Raw genomic sequence first — 20,787 nt, 5'->3', positions numbered from 1 at the left:
AGTTCTAGCCGTCCTGCCCCTGTCCTATTCCCATGCCTCACAAACTGCCTCTATTGGTGTGTAAGCGGCCGTCGCACTGCCTCATCCCCTATGTAAGCTAAGCACTGTAGGCTACGGTGGCCTCTCCGCTCACATGCCTGAATAAGTGGCTGAGCCTGTCAGTCTGTTTGCTGCTTACTGGCAGCTCTGCTGCTGCGCTCCCTCACAACTGTGCTTTGCTGCCCTCCACACACTGCAGCTGCCCCTGCCAGCCCACAGACTGCTGGCCCACCAGGATTTTTCCTGGTATCCCGGTGGCCAAATCCGGCCCTGCATTTAATTTACACATAAAATGTTTCATTATTCATTATTTATTTTTGTTTAAAATATATCTGAATATTGTACTTGTCCTACTTTCTCCCAGGGAGGCTTGGGTTAATACCTTTAAGTAATTTATCTGTGAGCTTTTGTTTAACCGCTCCTCCCTCATTCTCTATACTCATTTGCTCTTTTAAGGTAAATTATCAGTTTTGCATCAACATCAAGCATTCTTTGCAATAGCAGTTGGCATACAAGGCAGTTTAGGGGTGAATATTATATTATTGTGTATATGTATATATTTACTATCAGATAGAAGTTAGAAAGAAATTATCTGTTAAATTAATTATTATGAACTAACCTGAATAAGTGCTAAATCCCCTTAAAGGAACAGAAAAGGGCAGGCTAACCCAGTCTCTTTCCTTAACTGCACATGTGCAAATCGAGTTCTATATGCATATTAGTTTGTGATTGGTTAAGCAAGGGTTCTTTTGTTCTAGGGACATAAAAATCAATGAAAAGAAAAAAAAAACAACTAAATAATATGCTCATTTGACAAAATAAAAGCTGATTTTTTCATTGCAAAATTATTCTCATATATGAAGGTATCATGGAGCTAAAAAAAATCAAATGGAAACAGATTATTATTATTATAGTATTTTAATATCATATATAAAGTGAGGAATTTTTACAAAATATGTGGTTTGAAAACTTCCATTTATTCCTTGCACTATGATGAAACAATTTACAAAATATTATAGTTTTAGGATTATTATGAAACTATTTTAAACACGTTGAAGATAACATTTTTCTTTCCCAACACCAACATAAGCAAGAACATTAACTGCTAGCCCGTGTGTGCAATAATTGAGCTATTCTCTAGTGCTTCTATTTGACAAGGGTAAAAAGGTTGATTCAATCTTCATTTTCCTCATCTTGACTTCTTGGCACAAAAGGCAAAGTTGTTTGTCCTCGTTCAGGATCTTGCATTCGAAGAATTCGGATCAGGTTACTGGATGGAAGAGAGCTGCAGAGGCAGACAGAATGTTAAGCCTTGCTTTAGCAAACACAATGCAACATCATACTGTTAAAAGTAATAATTTCAAGGTTGAAAGTCTAGATGTCTATCAAAAGAGTAATAGTTCACAATGTGATATATTTCTACCAGACCATTCAAATAGCTACTATAAAACAAACAAACAAACAAAACAACTTAATTTCTTTCATGGTTCTGAGAGTCTACGAGTCATCACGTGTTGTAAAAGACACCCCAATACATCAGAGATTTAAATCCTTCCCTCTTCCCATGATCCTCATTCATACATATAGCCAAGCAGATGAGGGGAAAAAAAGAGAAAAGCAATTCATAAAGCGGGGTAAAGAAGTGCAAACAAGTACTGCTGCCACCTGAACAAAAAGGAAGTGCAGGGTCATGGAATCAATACAAGTAAAACACAAAGCAAATGGTTCTCAGTGCAATTCTTAAAGATACTGTGCTTCCTTTTAAATTATTGATCCAGAGAAAAGATCAAAACAAAGAAACAGCTATTTTGACAACAAAAAGGAAGCGCTGGTAAAACCCCCCATAAATTATGCTTACCTAAAAAACATAATTTATGCTTACCTGATAAATTCCTTTCTCCTGTAGTGTAGTCAGTCCACGGGTCATCCATTACTTATGGGATATTAACTCCTCCCTAACAGGAAGTGCAAGAGGATCACCCAAGCAGAGCTGCTATATAGCTCCTCCCCTCTACGTCAAACCCAGTCATTCGACCGAAAACCAAACGAGAAAGGAGAAACTATAGGGTGCAGTGGTGACTGGAGTATAATTTAAAATTTAGACCTGCCATAAAAAACAGGGCGGGCCGTGGACTGACAACACTACAGGAGAAAGGAATTTATCAGGTAAGCATAAATTATGTTTTCTCCTGTTAAGTGTAGTCAGTCCACGGGTCATCCATTACTTATGGGATACCAATACCAAAGCTAAAGTACACGGATGACGGGAGGGACAGGCAGGATCTTTATACGGAAGGAACCCCTGCCTGAAGAACCTTTCTCCCAAAAACAGCCTCCGAAGAAGCAAAAGTGTCAAATTTGTAAAATTTGGAAAAAGTATGAAGAGAAGACCAAGTTGCAGCCTTGCAAATCTGTTCAACAGAGGCCTCATTCTTAAAGGCCCAAGTGGAAGCCACAGCTCTAGTAGAATGAGCTGTAATCCTTTCAGGAGGTTGCTGTCCAGCAGTCTCATAGGCTAAACGTATTATGCTACGAAGCCAAAAAGAGAGAGAGGTAGCAGATGCTTTTTGACCTCTCCTCTGTCCAGAATAAACGACAAACAGGGAAGAAGTTTGGCGAAAATCTTTAGTTGCCCGTAAATAAAATTTCAGGGCACGGACTACGTCTAGATTGTGCAGAAGTCGTTCCTTCTTTGAAGAAGGGTTAGGGCACAATGATGGAACAACAATCTCTTGATTGATATTCTTGTTAGTGACTACCTTAGGTAAGAACCCAGGTTTAGTACGCAGAACTACCTTATCTGAATGAAAAATCAGATAAGGAGAATCACAATGTAAGGCTGATAACTCAGACTCTACGAGCCGAGGAAATAGCCATTAAAAACAGAACTTTCCAAGATAACAGCTTGATATCAATGGAATGAAGAGGTTCAAACGGAACACCCTGTAAAACGTTAAGAACTAAGTTTAAGCTCCACGGTGGAGCTACAGTCTTAAACACAGGCTTAATCCTAGCCAAAGCCTGACAAAAAGCCTGAACGTCTGGAACTTCTGACAGACGTTTGTGTAAAAGGATGGACAGAGCTGAGATCTGTCCCTTTAAAGAACTTGCAGATAAACCCTTTTCTAAACCTTCTTGTAGAAAAGACAATATCCTAGGAATCCTAACCTTACTCCATGAGTAACTCTTGGATTCGCACCAGTGTAAGTATTTACGCCATATCTTATGGTAAAATTTCCTGGTAACAGGTTTCCTAGCCTGTATTAAGGTATCAATTACTGACTCCGAAAATCCACGCTTTGATAAAATCAAGCGTTCAATTTCCATGCAGTCAGCTTCAGAGAAATTAGATTTTGATGTTTGAAAGTATCCTGAATTAGAAGGTCCTGTCTCAGAGGCAGAGACCAAGGTGGACAGGATGACATGTCCACTAGATCTGCATACCAGGTCCTGCGTGGCCACGCAGGCGCTATTAGAATCACCGATGCTTTCTCCTGTTTGATCCTGGCAATCAAACGAGGAAGCATCGGGAAGGGTGGAAACACATAAGCCATCCTGAAGGTCCAAGGTGCTGTCAAAGCATCTATCAGGACCGCTCCCGGGTCCCTGGACCTGGACCCGTAACAAGGAAGCTTGGCGTTCTGGCGAGACGCCATGAGATCCATATCTGGTTTGCCCCAACGTCGAAGTATTCGGGCAAAGACCTCCGGATGAAGTTCCCACTCCCCCGGAAGAAAAGTCTGGCGACTTAGGAAATCCGCCTCCCAGTTCTCCACGCCTGGGATGTGGATCGCTGACAGGTGGCAAGAGAGACTCTGCCCAGCGAATTATCTTTGATACTTCCATCATCGCTAGGGAACTCCTTGTCCCTCCCTGATGGTTGATGTAAGCCACAGTCGTGATGTTGTCCGACTGAAACCTGATGAACCTCAGAGTTGCTAACTGAGGCCAAGCCAGAAGGGCATTGAGAACTGCTCTCAATTCCAGAATGTTTATTGGAAGGAGACTCTCCTCCTGAGTCCATGATCCCTGAGCCTTCAGGGAATTCCAGACAGCGCCCCAACCTAGTAGGCTGGCGTCTGTTGTTACAATTGTCCAGTCTGGCCTGCTGAAGGGCATCCCCCTGGACAGATGTGGCCGAGAAAGCCACCATAGAAGAGAATCTCTGGTCTCTTGATCCAGATTCAGCATAGGGGACAAATCTGAGTAATCCCCATTCCACTGACTTAGCATGCACAATTGCAGCGGTCTGAGATGTAGGCGTGCAAAAGGTACTATGTCCATTGCCGCTACCATTAAGCCGATTACCTCCATGCATTGAGCCACTGACGGGTGTCGAATGGAATGAAGGACACGGCAGGCATTTAGAAGTTTTGTTAACCTGTCCTCTGTCAGGTAAATTTTCATTTCTACAGAATCTATAAGAGTCCCCAAGAAGGGAACTCTTGTGAGTGGTAAGAGAGAACTCTTCTCTTCGTTCACTTTCCACCCATGCGACCTTAGAAATGCCAGTACTAACTCTGTATGAGACTTGGCAGTTTGGAAGCTTGACGCTTGTATCAGAATGTCGTCTAGGTACGGAGCTACCGATATTCCTCGCGGTCTTAGTACCGCCAGAAGAGAGCCCAGAACCTTTGTAAAGATTCTTGGAGCCGTAGCCAACCCGAAGGGAAGAGCTACAAACTGGTAATGCCTGTCTAGGAAGGCAAACCTTAGATACCGGTAATGTTCCTTGTGAATCGGTATGTGAAGGTAGGCATCCTTTAAATCCACTGTGGTCATGTACTGACCTCTTTGGATCATGGGTAAGATTGTCCGAATAGTTTCCATTTTGAACGATGGAACTCTTAGGAATTTGTTTAGGATCTTTAAATCCAATATTGGTCTGAAGGTTCCCTCTTTTTTGGGAACCACAAACAGATTTGAGTAAAACCCTTGTCCGTGTTCCGACCGCGGAACTGGGTGGATCACTCCCATTAGTAAGAGGTCTTGTACACAGCATAGAAACGCCTCTTTCTTTATCTGGTTTGTTGACAACCTTGAAAGATGAAATCTCCCTTGTGGAGGAGAAGCTTTGAAGTCCAGAAGATATCCCTGAGATATGATCTCCAACGCCCAGGGATCCTGGACATCTCTTGCCCAAGCCTGGGCGAAGAGAGAGAGTCTGCCCCCCACTAGATCCGTTTCCGGATCGGGGGCCCTCACTTCATGCTGTCTTAGGGGCAGCAGCAGGTTTTCTGGCCTGCTTGCCCTTGTTCCAGGTCTGGTTAGGTTTCCAGCCTTGTCTGTAGCGAGCAACAGTTCCTTCCTGTCTTGGAGCGGAGGAAGTAGATGCTGCTCCTGCCTTGAAGTTACGAAAGGCACGAAAATTAGACTGTCTAGCCCTTGGTTTGGCTCTGTCTTGAGGCAGGGCATGGCCTTTACCTCCCGTAATATCAGCGATAATTTCTTTCAAACCGGGCCCGAATAATGTCTGCCCCTTGAAAGGTATGTTAAGCAATTTAGATTTAGAAGTTACATCAGCTGACCAGGATTTTAGCCACAGCGCTCTGCGCGCCTGAATGGCGAATCCGGAATTCTTAGCCGTAAGTTTAGTTAAATGTACTACGGCATCAGAAATAAATGAATTAGCTAGCTTAAGGGTTTTAAGCTTGTGTGTAATCTCATCTAATGGAGCTGAGTCAAGGGTCTCTTCCAGAGACTCAAACCAAAATGCTGCCGCAGCCGTGACAGGCGCAATGCATGCAAGGGGTTGCAATATGAAACCTTGTTGAACAAACATTTTCTTAAGGTAACCCTCTAACTTTTTATCCATTGGATCTGAAAAGGCACAGCTATCCTCCACCGGGATAGTGGTACGCTTAGCTAAAGTAGAAACTGTTCCCTCCACCTTAGGGACCGTTTGCCATAAGTCCCGTGTGGTGGCGTCTATTGGAAACATTTTTCTGAATATAGGAGGGGGTGAGAAAGGCACACCGGGTCTATCCCACTCCTTAGTAACAATTTCAGTAAGTCTCTTAGGTATAGGAAAAACGTCAGTACTCGTCGGTACCGCAAAATATTTATCCAACCTACACATTTTCTCTGGGATTGCAACTGTGTTACAATCATTCAGAGCCGCTAACACCTCCCCTAGTAATACACGGAGGTTTTCCAGCTTAAACTTAAAATTTGAAATGTCTGAATCCAGTTTATTTGGATCAGATCCGTCACCCGCAGAATGAAGCTCTCCGTCCTCATGTTCTGCAAATTGTGACGCAGTATCAGACATGGCCCTAGCATTATCAGCGCACTCTGTTCTCACCCCAGAGTGATCTCGTTTACCCCTAAGTTCTGGCAATTTAGACAAAACTTCAGTCATAACATTAGCCATGTCTTGTAAAGTGATTTGTAATGGCCGCCCTGATGTACTTGGCGTTACAATATCACGCACCTCCTGAGCGGGAGATGCAGGTACTGACACGTGAGGCAAGTTAGTCGGCATAACTTCCCCCTCGTTGTCTGGTGAATGTTGCTTAACATGTACAGATTGGCTTTTATTTAAAGTAGCATCAATGCAATTAGTACATAAATTTCTATTGGGCTCCACCTTGGCTTTTGAACATATTGCACAAAGAGATTCCTCTGTGTCAGACATGTTTAAACAAACTAGCAATTAGACTAGCAAGCTTGGAAATACTTTTCAACTGAATTTACAAGCAATATGCAAAACGTTACTGTGCCTTTAAGAAGCACACAAAAAAACTGTCACTTTGATATAACAATGAACCGGTTTAGTTACAGCAATCAATTTTTCATATGAAATGCATTAATTTAGCAAAGGATAGCACCCATCAGCAAATGGATTATTAACCCCTTAATACCAAAAACGATTGACAAATAAATACGTTTTTTATCACAGTCAAAGCACAGTCTCACAGGTCTGCTGTGAGTGATTACCTCCCTCAAACTAGTTTTGGAGACCCCTGAGCTCTGTAGAGACGTCCTGGATCATGCAGGGAGAATAAGGAAGACTGTGACTGAATTTTTAATGCGTAGTAAAAGCGCCAAAAATAGGCCCCTCCCACTCTTAATACAGCAGTGGGGAAGCTCAGTAACTGATTTTATGCAAAATAAACGACAGCCAAGTGGAAATTAATGCCCATAAATTTTCACCAAGTACCTCAGAGAAAAAAAAAAACGATTAACCTGACAGTAAACGTTTTAAATATATGAATAAGAATAAAAGCCTGTTGCTAGTCGCTATCACTGCAGAGAGGCTAGAGTTATATGTAAACAGTATTTTCTTAGTGAAGTGCCATTCCCCAGAAATACTTTGGTGCCAACATACATACATAACAGCCTGATACCAGTTACTACTACTGCATTTAAGGCTGTACTTACATTATATCGGTATTAGCAGTATTTTCTCAGTCAATTCCATTCCTTAGAAAATAATATACTGCAACATACCTCTTTGCAGGTGAACCCTGCCCGCTGTCCCCTGATCTGAAGTTACCTCGCTCCTCAGAATGGCCGAGAACAGCAAATGGATCTTAGTTACGTCCGCTAAGATCATACACAAACTCAGGTAGATTCTTCTTCTAATACTGCCTGAGAAGAAATAACACACTCCGGTGCTGTTTAAAATAACAAACTTTTGATTGAAGTAATAAAAAAAAAACTAAATTTAATAACCACACTCCTCTCACACATCCTATCTATTAGTTAGGTGCAAGAGAATGACTGGGTGTGACGTAGAGGGGAGGAGCTATATAGCAGCTCTGCTTGGGTGATCCTCTTGCACTTCCTGTTAGGGAGGAGTTAATATCCCATAAGTAATGGATGACCCGTGGACTGACTACACTTAACAGGAGAAATTTCATTTCCATTGTTACGAGGAGAGTCCACGGCTTCATTCATTACTTGTGGGAAATACAGAATCTGGCCACCAGGAGGAGGCAAAGACACCCAAGCCAAAGGCTTAAATACCTCCCCTCATCCCCCCAATCATTCTGCCGAGGGAACAAGGAACAGTAGGAGAAATATCAGGATATAAAAGGTGCCAGAAGAAAAAACAAAAGAAATTTAGGTCCGCCCAACGGAGAAACGGGCGGGAGCCGTGGACTCTCCTCGTAACGATGGAAATGAAATTATCAGATAAGCATAATTTATGTTTTCCATCTAATATGAGGAGAGTCCACGGCTTCATTCATTACTTAATACCCAAGCTCTAGAGGACACTGAATGAAAAACGGGAGGGTAAAAAGAAGGCGGACCCTATTCTGAGGGCACCACAGCCTGCAAAACCTTTCTCCCAAAAGCTGCTTCAGCCGAAGCAAAAACGTCAAATTTGTAAAATGTTGTAAAAGTATGTAAGGAGGACCAGGTAGCTGCCTTACAAATCTGCTCTATAGAGGCCTCATTCTTAAAGGCCCAAGAAGTCGTCACAGCTCTAGATGAATGAGCCGTAATCCTCTGAGGCGGCTTATATCCCGCTGTCTCATAAGCCGAATGAATCATGCTCCTCAGGCAAAAGGATAGGGAAGTAGAAGAAGCCTTCTGCCCCTTGCGCTTCCCCGAATAGACAACAAACAAATTTGAAGTTTGTCTGAAATCCTTCGTAGCTTGAAGATAGAATTTCAAGGCTCGAACCACATCCAAGTTATGAAGTAATTGTTCCTTTGAAGAAAAAGGTTTAGGACACAAGGAAGGAACCACAATTTCCTGATTAATGTTGTGATCAGACACAACCTTAGGGAGAAATCTCAGTCCAGTGCAAAGGACAGCCTTATCTGCATGGAATACCAGGTAAGGAGGCTCACATTGCAAGGCCGTCAGAAAAAGAACCTTCCAAGACAGAGTCTTAATGTCAACGAGAATGCATAGGCTCGAACGGAGGCTCCTGAAAAACCTTCAGAACCAAATTTAAACTCCAAGGAGGAGCAGAATGTTGAAACACAGGCCTGATCATGGACAGAGCCTGAACAAAAGACTGAATATCAGGGATCTCAGCAAGCTTCTTGTGTAACAGCACAGATAGAGCCAAAATCTGTCTCCTTAAAGAACTGGCGGCAAGTCCTTTCTCCAGACCGTCCTGGAGGAAGGAAAGAATACTGGATGCCCTGACCTTATGCCAGGAATATCCATGAGATTCACACAAGAGTAAGTAGGTCCTCCACACATTATGATAGATGCGACGGGTGACCGGCTTTTTGGCTTAAATGAGAGTATCAATCACCCTCTCAGAAAAACCTCTTCTGGCTAAGACAAAGCGTTCAATCTCCACGCAGTCAGCCTCAGACTCTAGGACGTGTTTCCAAGGTTACCCTCCTTTTTCATGGAAGCTTGAAAAAGGAGGGTAACCTTGGAAACACGTTGCTCAAATCACCTACCTTGTAAACTTTGTCCAGAAGGAGCACCTGTAATAGCAGGTGTACGAAAGGGAGCTGTAACGGTCTGTGTCAGAGGCGGGAGTAACACTGTGTGCAGTACGCTAGACAGTCGTTTGAAAGCGACCCCAGGATTTCCTCAAGGTTGCAGAAAATAACACACTGGGTATTGGAGAAATTAGCCATCAGTGTTTTTTGAGAGAGTTCAGAAGCCGAAACGATATTACCTGGTGTAAGTACCTATATACACCATTTTGATATATCTTTTACCGCCTGTAACGAGACCTTTCATGTCTCCTTTGCTTTCAGACAAACATCAGCTCTGGAAGCACTAAACATTTGAACTTTTATATTATGGACTTTATTTAGAAGATTGTGCTTTTAAGAGTTGCTTTATGTGTGTGCCCTTTTTTTATGTATTTTGGTTTGATATATTTTTATAAACTTTTACTAATTATTTGCTTCTTTTAATTAAAAATTTTGATTATTTTTGTACGAATGTGTGGATTACAAATCTAGCAATGAAACTGTGTTGCATAAATTTTATATTTTGTTTTATGCATACAGCATTATTAAAGGGACAGTCAACACCAGAATTTCTGTTGTTTAAAAAGAAAGATACTCCCTTTATTACCCATTCCCCAGTTTTGCATAACCAACACAGTTATAATAATACGTTTTACTTCTGTAATTACCTTGTATCTAAGCTTCTGCTGACTGCCCCCTTATTTCAGTTCTTTTGACAGACTTGCATTTTAGCCAATCAGTGCTCACTCCTAGGTCACTTCACGTGCATGAGCTCAGTTATTTATATAAAACACATGAACTAATGCCCTCTAGTTGTCAAAATGCATTCAAATTAGAGGCAGTCTTCAAGGTCTACGAAATTAGTATATTAACCTCCTAGGTTTAGCTTTTAACTAAGAATAACAAAAGAACAAAGCAAAATTAGTGCTAAAAGTAAATTGGGAAGTTGTTTAAAATCACATGCCCGATTTAAATCATGAAAGTTTTTTTGGACTTGACTGTCCCTTTAATTTAAATTTGTGTTACTATGTTTTTAATAGTTTATAGAAAGTTATTGGCTAGCAGGTTTAAGATAGAGGGATTTTTCTAAGTTTGAACTACCACCTATATTTTTTACCAGCTTCCTTTTTGTTGTCACAATAGCTGTTTCTTTGTCATGGAATCAATACCCAATATCCACGAGAACACATTGAATAGGGGTGGACAAACGGCAAAGGCAGGATGTTACTATTCAGGCACTAAGGCTCGAGAACTTACCTGCCAAAAGCAGCCTCAGAAGCATACGCATCAGAGTGATAAAAGGTGTGCAACGAAGACCAAGTAGCTGCCTTGCAATTCTAATCAATAGAAGCCGTTACAAAAGGCCCAAGAAGTAGCAACTGCTCTAGTGGAATGAGCAGTAATGCGTTTAGGGGGAGTTTTCCTCTTGCAAATTAAGACTTTAAGCCAAGCTGCTAAAGCAACATTCGTAGCTTTCTGACTAAGAAGACAAAGAATGTCTAACATATTTTGTGGCTTCCACATAATATTTGAGAGCTCTAACACCCAAGTTGTAGAGAAGATGCTCATTAAAGCTGGGCAAAAAGGAGCAACTACAATTTCCTGATTGATAATATCTGTAGATAGCACCTTAGGAAGAAAAGAACAGCTAGAGTAAATAACAGTCTAACCCTTATGAAAAAAAGAAAAGAAAAAAGGAGGTATGCATGACAAAGCTGAAAGCTCAGATACCCATGTAGCTGAAGACAAAGCTAGAAGAAAAAGATCCTTCCAGGATAAAAACTATAGTTTGAAGAACCCTCAAAAACAGATCAAGATTCCAAGGAAGATAAACTGGATGAAAAACTAAATTTATGCTTACCTGATAAATTGATTTCTTCTATTGTAAGACGAGTCCACGGATTCATCCTTTACTTGTGGGATATTATCCTTCCCTACAGGAAGTGGCAAAGAGCACCACAGCAGAGCTGTCTATATAGCTCTTCCCTTAGCTCCACCCCCAGTCATTCGAACGAAGGTACAGGAAGAAAAAGGAGAAACTACAAGGTGCAGAAGTGACTGAGTTTAAATCAAAAAAATATAATCTGTCTTAAAATGACAGGGCGAGCCGTGGACTCGTCTTACCATAGAAGAAATCAATTTATCAGGTAAGCATAAATTTAGTTTTCTTCTATAAAAGGTAAGACGAGTCCATGGATTCATCCTTTACTTGTGGGATACAATACCAAAGCTACAGGACACGGATGAACGGGAGGGACAAGACAGATGGTTAAATAGAAGGCACCACTGCTTGAAGAACTTTTCTCCCAAAAACAGCCCCCGAAAAAGCAAAGGTATCAAATTTGTAAAATTTGGAAAAGGTATGAAGCGAAGACCAAGTCTCAGCCTTACAAATATGTTCAACAGAAGCATAATTTTTAAAAGCCCATGTGGAAGCCACCGCTCTAGTAGAGTGAGCTGTAATTCTTTCAGGAGGCTGCTGTCCAGCAGTCTCGTATGCCAAACAGATGATGCTTTTTAGCCAAAAGGCAAGAGAGGTAGCCGTAGCTGTTTGACCTCTACGTTTTCCAGAATAGACAACAAACAAAGAAGATGTTTGACGAAAATCTTTGGTTGCTTGCAAGTAAAACTTTAAAAGCACGAACCACGTCCAAGTTGTGCAATAGACACTCCTTCTTAGAGGAAGGATTAGGACACAGAGAAGGAACAACAATTTCCTGATTAATATTCTTATTAGTATCAACCTTAGGAAGGAATCCAGGTTTGGTACGCAGAACCACCTTATCAGCATGGAAAACAAGAGAAGGCGAGTCGCATTGCAATGCAGATAGTTCAGAAACTCTTCAAGCCGAAGAGATAGCAACTAAAAACAGAACTTTCCAAGATAGAAGCTTAATATCTATGGAATGCATAGGTTCAAACGGCGGAGCAACAGGTTTAAACACAGGCTTGATTCTAACTAAAGCCTGACAGATCGACTGAAAGTCTGGAACATCTGCCAGAAGTTTGTGCAGTAGAATTGATAAAGCAGATATCTGTCCCTTTAAGGAACTAGCTGATAGCCCCTTCTCCAATCCTTCTTGGAGAAAGGACAAAATCCTAGGAATCCTGATCTTACTCCATGAGTAGCCATTGGATTCGCACCAATAAAGATATTTACGCCATATCTTATGATAAAATTTCCTGGTGACAGGCTTTCGAGCCTGAATCAAGGTATCTATGACCGACTCAGAGAACCCCCACTTGGATAAGATCAAGCGTTCAATCTCCAAGCAGTCAGTCGCAGAGAAACTAGATTTGGATGCTGGAACGGATCTTGAATCAGAAGGTCCTGTCTCAGTGGCAGAGTCCATGGTGGAAGAGATGACATGTCCACCAGGTCTGCATACCAAGTACTGCGTGGCCACGCAGGTGCTATCAAAATCACCAAAGCTCTCTCCTGTTTGATTCTGGCAATCAAACGAGGAAGGAGAGGAAAAGGTGGAAACACATAAGCCAGGTTGAACGACCAGGGTACTGCCAGAGCATCTATCAGTACTGCCTGAGGATCCCTTGACCTGGACCCGTAACGAGGAAGTTTGGCATTCTGACGAGACACCATCAGATCCAATTCTGGTGTACCCCATTGCTGAATCAATTGTGCAAACACCTCCGGATGGAGTTCCCACTCCCCCGGATGAAAAGTCTGACGACTTAGAAAATCCGCTTCCCAGATCTCCACTCCTGGGATATAGATTGCTGATAGATGGCAAGAGTGAGTCTCTGCCCATCAAATTATTTTGGTAACCTCTATCATCGCTAGAGAACTCTTTGTTCCCCCCTGATGATTGATATATGCTACAGTCGTGATATTGTCCGACTGAAATCTTATGAATCTGGCCGACGCCAGCTGAGGCCACGCCGAAAGCGCGTTGAATATCGCTCTCAGTTCTAGAATATTGATTGGGAGGAGAGTCTCCTCCTGAGTCCACAAACCCTGTGCTTTCAGGGAATTCCAGACTGCACCCCAGCCCAATAGGATGGCGTCCGTTGTCACTATGACCCACGCTGGCCTGCGGAAACACATTCCCTTGGACAGATGATCCTGTGACAACCACCAAAGAAGAGAGTTTCTGGTCTCTTGGTCCAGATTTATCTGAGGAGATAAATCTGCATAATCCCCATTCCACTGTTTGAGCATACAAAGTTGCAGTGGTCTGAGATGCAAGCGAGCAAATGGAACTATGTCCATTGCCGCTACCATTAAACCGATTACCTCCATACACTGAGCCACTGACGGCCGAGGAATGGAATGAAGAGCTCGGCAGATGGATAAAATCTTTGATTTCCTGATCTCCGTCAGAAAAATTTTCATGTCCACCGAATCTATCAGAGTTCCCAGGAATGGAACTCTTGTGAGAGGGATAAGTGAACTCTTTTTTACGTTCACCTTCCACCCGTGAGATCTTAGAAAAGCCAACACGATGTCCGTGTGAGACTTGGCTAGTTGGTAAGTTGACACAGCTATGCCCCGCGGCCTTAGAACCGCCAGAAGGGACCCTAGCACCGTTGTGAAAATTCTGGGAGCCGTGGCCAACCCGAAGGGAAGAGCCACAAACTGGTAATGCTTGTCCAGAAAGGCGAACCTGAGGAACTGGTGATGATCTTTGTGGATAGGAATGTGTAGATACGCATCCTTTAAGTCCACGGTGGTCATATATTGACCCTCCTGGATCATTGGCAAAATAGTCAGAATGGTCTCCATCTTGAAGGATGGGACTCAGGAATTTGTTTAGGATCTTGAGATCCAAAATTGGTCTGAAAGTTCCCTCTTTTTTGGGAACCACAAACAGATTGGAGTAGAACCCTTGCCCCTGTTCTGTTTCCGGAACTGGGCAGATCACTCCCATAGAATATAGGTCTTCTACACAGTGTAAGAACGCCTCTCTTTGTCTGGTTTACAGACAATTGAGAAAGATGGAATCTCCCCCTTGGGGGAGAATCTTTGAAATCTAGAAGATACCCCTGGGTTACTATTTCTAAAGCCCAGGAATCCTGGCCGTCTCTTGCCCAAGCCTGAGCGAAGAGGGAAAGTCTGCCCACTACTAGATCCGGTCCCGCATCGGGCGCTACCCCTTCATGCTGTCTTGGAGGCAGCAGCGGGCTTCTTGGCCTGTTTACCCTTGTTCCAAGTCTGGTTAGGTCTCCAGACTGACTTGGATTGAGCAAGATTCCCCTCTTGCTTTGCGGCAGGGGAAGAGGAAGAGGGACCACCTTTGAAGTTTCGAAAGGAACGGAAATTATTTTGTTTGGTCCTCATCCTATTAGTCTTATCCTGAGGAAGGGCATGGCCTTTCCCTCCAGTGATGTCTGAAATTATCTCTTTCAGTTCAGGCCCGAATAGGGTCTTACCCTTGAAAGGGATGGCTAAAAGCTTAGCTTTTGATGACACATCAGCAGACCAGGACTTAAGCCATAACGCTCTACGCGCTAAAATGGCAAAACCTGAATTCTTCGCCGCAAATTTATCCAATTGAAAAGCGGCATCTGTAATGAAAGAATTAGCTAGCTTGAGAGCCCTAATTCTATCCAGAATATCCTCTAATGGAGTCTCAACCTGAAGAGCCTCTTCCAGAGCCTCGAACCAAAAGGACGCTGCAGTAGTTACAGGAACAATGCACGCTATAGGTTGGAGAAGAAAACCTTGATGAACAAATATTTTTGACAGGAGACCCTCTAATTTTTTATCCATAGGATCTTTGAAAGCACAACTGTCCTCAATAGGTATAGTTGTACGCTTAGCCAGGGTAGAAATAGCTCCCTCCACCTTAGGGACCGTCTGCCACGAGTCCCGCATGATGTCTGATATGGGAAACATTTTCTTAAAAGTAGGAGGGGGAGCGAACGGAATACCTGGTCTATCCCACTCCTTAGTAACAATTTCTGAAATCCTCTTAGGGACCATAAAAACATCAGTGTAGGCAGGAACCTCTAGGAATCTGTCCATTTTACACAATTTCTCTGGAACTACAATAGGGTCACAATCATCCAGAGTCGCTAAAACCTCCCTGAGCAATAAGCGGAGGTGTTCTAGTTTAAATTTAAAAGCCGTCATATCTGAATCTGTCTGAGGGAACATATTTCCTAAGTCAGAAATCTCTCCCTCAGACAGGAAATCCCTCACTTCAGAACATTGTGAGGGTACATCGGATATGGCTAATAAAGAGTCAGAGGGCTCAGCGTTTGTTCTCCCACCAGACCTGCTGCGCTTCCCCTGCAACCCAGGCAGCTTAGATAAAACATCTGTGAGGGTAGTATTCATAACTGCGGCCATATCTTGCAGGGTGAAAGAATTAGACGCACTAGAAGTACTTGGCGTCGCTTGTGCGGGCGTTAACGGTTATGACACTTGGGGAGAATTAGATGGCATAACCTGATTCTCTTCTGACTGAGAATCATCCTGCGACATACTTTTAGTAGCTAAAATATGTTCTTTCCAATTTATTGACCTTTCAGTGCACGAGGGACACATTCTAAGTGGAGGTTCCACAATGGCTTCTAAACATATTGAACATTGACTTTCCTCAATGTCAGACATGTTGAACAGGCTAGTAATGACTACAAACAAGCATGAAAACACTTTATTTAGTGAAAAAAACGGTACTGCGCCTTTAAGAGAAAAAAAGCATACACGTTCTGCAAAACAGCCTAAACATGCACCAATTTTTTCAAAATTTTGTATGTAAACACACTATAGGTAGTTAAGAATTTTTTTTTAAAATTAACCCCTTAATTTCCAAACCGGATTGAAAATAGGCCCAGATCCGGAAAAAAAACCCTGCTGTGGCCCTACCTGCCCTCAGGGATCGAAAGTGTGGGGTAAAAGCTTTGATTTGGCCCAAAACATACACCAGGACCCTCAGGAGTTAGAGCTTGCTGCTTACTGACAAAACTAACTGCGCATCTGAGGCGTGAAAATAGGCCCCGCCCATCTCACTCGATGTTTCCTCAGCCTTAAAGAACCACACCAGAGCGGTTATAACTAGCCATGTGGGTTCTAAGACCCGAAAATTAAGCCATGTGTGCCCTAATAAAATTGCCCAAAAAACATAATTTATGTAAGAACTTACCTGATAAATTAATTTCTTTCATATTAGCAAGAGTCCATGAGCTAGTGATGTATGGGATATACATTCCTACCAGGAGGGGCAAAGTTTCCCAAACCTTAAAATGCCTATAAATACACCCCTCACCACACCCACAATTCAGTTTAACGAATAGCCAAGAAGTGGGGTGATAAGAAAGGAGCGAAAGCATCAAAAATAAGGAATTGGAATAATTGTGCTTTACACAAAAAAATAAATCATAACCACCACAAAAAGGGTGGGCCTCAGACTCTTGCTAATATGAAAGAAATGAATTTATCAGGTAAGTTCTTACATAAATTATGTTTTCTTTCATGTAATTAGCAAGAGTCCATGAGCTAGTGACGTATGGGATAGCAGATACCCAAGATGTGGAACTTCCACGCAAGAGTCACTAGAGAGGGAGGGATAAAATGAAGACAGCCAATTCCGCTGAAAAATTAATCCACTACCCAAATCAAAAGTTCCAATTTTTATAATGAAAAAAACTGAAATATAAGGAGAAGAATCAAACTGAAACAGCTGCCTGAAGTACTATTCTACCAAAAACTGCTTCTGAAGAAGAGAAAACATCAAAATGGTAGAATTTAGTAAAAGTATGCAAAGAAGACCAAGTCATTGCTTTGCAAATCTGATCAACAGAAGCTTCATTCTTAAAAGTCCAGGAAGTAGAAACTGACCTAGTAGAATGAGCCGTAATCCTCTGAGGCGGGGATTAACCAGACTCCAAATAAGCATGATGAATCAAAAGCTTTAACCAAGATGCCAAAGAAATGGCAGAAGCCTTCTGACCTTTCCTAAAACCAGAAAAGATAACAAATAGACTAGAAGCCTGTCTGAAATCTGAATAGCTTCAATATAATATTTCAAAACTCTTACCACATCCAAAAATGTAAGAATCTTACCAAAGAATTCTTAGGATTAGGACACAAGGAAGGGACAATAATTCCTCTACTAATGTTGTTAGAATTCACAACTTTAGGTAAAAATTGAAATGAAGACAGCAAAAACCACCTTATCCTGATGAAAAATCAGAAAAAGGAGATTCACAAGAAAGAACAGATAATTCAAAAACTGTTCTAGCTGAAGAGATGTCTAAAAAGAACAATACTTTCCATGAAAGTAATTAATGTCCAAAGAAAGCATATGCTCAAACAGAAGAGCCTGTAAAGCCTTCAGAACCAAATTAAGACTCCAAGGAGGAGAAATTGGCTTAATGACAGGCTTGATACGAACCAAAGCCTGAACAAAACAATGAATATCAGAAAGATTTAGCAATTCTTTCTGTGAAACAGCACAGGAAAAGCAGAGATTTGTCCTTTCAAGGAACATGCAGACAAACCTTATGAAGAAACTATAAAATCCTAGGAATTCTAAAAGAATGCCAAGAGAATTCATAAGAAGAGCATCATGAGATGTAAATCTTCCAAACTCGAAAATAAATCTTACTAGACACAGATTTACGAGCCTGCAACATAGTATTAATCACTGAGTCAGAGAAACTTCTATGACTAAGTACTAAGCGTTAAATTTTCATACCATCAAATTAATAATTTGAATTCCTGAAAAAAAAAAAACGAATGTTAAAATATAAGGTCTGGCCTTAATGGAAGTAACCAAGATTGGCAACTGGACATCCGAACAAGAACCATATACCAAAACCTGTGTGGCCATGCTGGAGCCACACCAAAGATTGCTCTCTGATGATTTTGAAAATAACTCTTAAAAGAAGAACCAGAGATGAAAAAATATAGGCAGATTGATAATTCCAAGGAAGTGTCAATGCATACACTACTTCCGCCTGAGGATCCCCGGGCCTAAATAGGCCCCTGGGAAGTTCCTTGTTTAGATGAGATGCCATCAGATCTATTTCTGGAAGCCCTCACATCTGAAAAATTGAAAAACATATCTGGGTAAAGAGACCATTCTCCCGGATGTAAAGCTTGATTAACAGAGATAATCCGCTTCCCAATTGTCTATACCTGGGAAAAAGACCACAGAAATTAGATAGGAGCTGGATTTAGCCCAAGCAAATATCCGAGATACTTCTGTCACAGCCTAAGGACTGATAGTCCCACCCTGATGATTGACATACGCCACAGTTGTGACATTGTCTGTCTGAAAAAACAAACGTCTCTTCTTCAAAAAGAAACCAACTGAAGAACTCTGAGAATGCACGGAGTTCCAAAATATCAAATGGTAATCTCGCCTCCTGATTTCTCCAAACCCCTTGTGCTGACAGAGATCCTCACACAGCCTCCCAACCTAAAAGACTCGCATCTGTAGAGATCATGGTCCAGGTTGAAAGAACCGAAGAGACCTGTAGAACTAAATGATGGTGATCTTAACCACCGAAACAAAGATAGTTTAACATTACGATTCAAAGATATAAAAAGTGATATCCTAGAATCCCTGCACCATTATTCAGCATAAAAAACTGGAAAGGTTTCCTATAAAATGAGCAAAGGGAAACGAATCCAATGCTGCAGCCATGAAACCTAAAACTTCCATGCATATATAGCAACTTGAAGGAAATAATAGAGACTGAAGGTTCCGACAAACGGAACCCAATAAACTTGTCACTTGTCTGTTAGAGACAAAAACATTGACACAATCTATCTGGAAACCTAAAAAAGGTGACCCTTGTGTGAGGAATCAAGGAGCTTTTGATAAAAAGATCCTCTAACCATGTCTTGAAGAAACAACAAAGTTGAATCGTATGAGATTCCGCAGAACGAAAAGACTGAGCCAGTACCACGATACCGTCCAAATAAGGAACACTGAGAACCTTGAAAAGATTCTTAGAGCTGTCGCTAGACCAGAAGGAAAAGCAACAAATTGGTAATGCTAGTCAAAAAAAAGAGAATCTCAGAAAATAAAAATAATCTGAATGAAAACAGAAAATGAAGATATGCATCTATTGTAAACAAATAATGCCATCACTAACCAAAAAGGCAGAATAGACCATATAAACACCATTCTAAAAGATGGTACACTTATATGACAATTCAAAAAGATTTTCTATCTTTGGAACAATGAATAGTCTTGAATAAAACCCCAAAACCCAGTTCCTAAAATGAAACTGGAATAAATACCCCAGAAAACTCCAGGTCTGAGCAGCGCTTGAGCCCCAACGGGTGACCAGCCGCACTTCACCAGTACCCAAAACATATAGGTCTGAAACACACTACAGGAAAGTATTAGTCTTACTGGAATAGCTGGAATATGATAGAGAAAAAAAAGACTTCTCACAGACGGTTTTACTCTGAATCCTATTCTGTACCCAAAGTCTAAGAAGTTTGGACCGAATAGAACCAAACAAATTTCAAAAAAGTCTTAACCTGTCCCTTACCAGCCAAGCTGGAATAAGAACCGCACCTACATGCAAATTTGGGGAGCTGACTTTGAACTTTTAAAAGGCTTAATTGAATGAAGAAAAAAACTTCCAATTATAAACATATTACTTGGGAAAGAATTCAGGCTTCCGTTCCTTAGTAAGAACAGAAAACTAATATAAGCTTAAAGTTTTAGTCTTAGAACTCAATCTTGAAGCCCAGAGTATCAGTTAAAGAATTGAATCCAATTATGAGCCAAATAATTGATTATCTTGGAAAAAAGAAATATGGATTTTAGAAATCAAATTAGCATTCCAAGATTGAAATCACAAAGTTCTTCTAGCTGAAATAGCTAAATACATAGATTAAACCTCATTTGCGAAAATATTTAATAAAATGACAACACAAATGAAATTATTAGCATGTTAATCAAGTTAAAGGACCAGTCAACACACTGGACTTGCACAAACAAATGCAAGATAGAAAGACAATGCAACAGCACTTAGTCTGAACTTCAAATGAGTAGTAGATTTTGTCCTTTTAACAATGCTAAACAAATCATAATCCGATACTTGATCTTAAAGTATCCAACCAGAAAGATGAAGCAATTGCAACATCAGCCAAATAAATTACAGGTCTAAGAAAAGTACCTGAAAATAATTTTCCTTAAATAAGATACAACCATCTGAAGGAAAAAAATTAATACTATTTGCTATAAGAATAATAGTATATTTAGCAGGAGTAGAGATAGCCCCATTAACTTGGGGAATCTTTCCTCAAAACTAACTGCCGGCAAAGAATACAATTTAAAAACCTTAAAGAAGGACTAAAAGAAAATTCTCAGCCTATTCCATTCCCTAGTATCAGGAACTGGAAAAAACCTCTGAAGAA

General features: G+C 41.3%; 1 protein-coding gene across 1 annotated transcript in view; it reads right to left on the bottom strand.

The window, feature by feature from the left end:
* Positions 1-938: 938 nt before the first annotated feature.
* The window catches only part of SMC6 (structural maintenance of chromosomes 6), an 869,177-nt gene continuing 849,328 nt past the window's right edge, over positions 939-20,787 (bottom strand). Inside the window, 1 exon segment of the mRNA XM_053711237.1 lies at positions 939-1,324. Within this exon segment, the coding sequence (XP_053567212.1) occupies positions 1,213-1,324 (112 nt within the window). The 3' untranslated portion in view covers positions 939-1,212.

The sequence above is a fragment of the Bombina bombina genome, chromosome 4, assembly GCF_027579735.1.
Source record: "Bombina bombina isolate aBomBom1 chromosome 4, aBomBom1.pri, whole genome shotgun sequence".
NCBI lineage: Eukaryota > Metazoa > Chordata > Amphibia > Anura > Bombinatoridae > Bombina > Bombina bombina.
The sequence above is the reverse complement of the archived record's forward strand: the minus strand, read 5'-3'. Positions and strand labels throughout refer to the sequence as shown.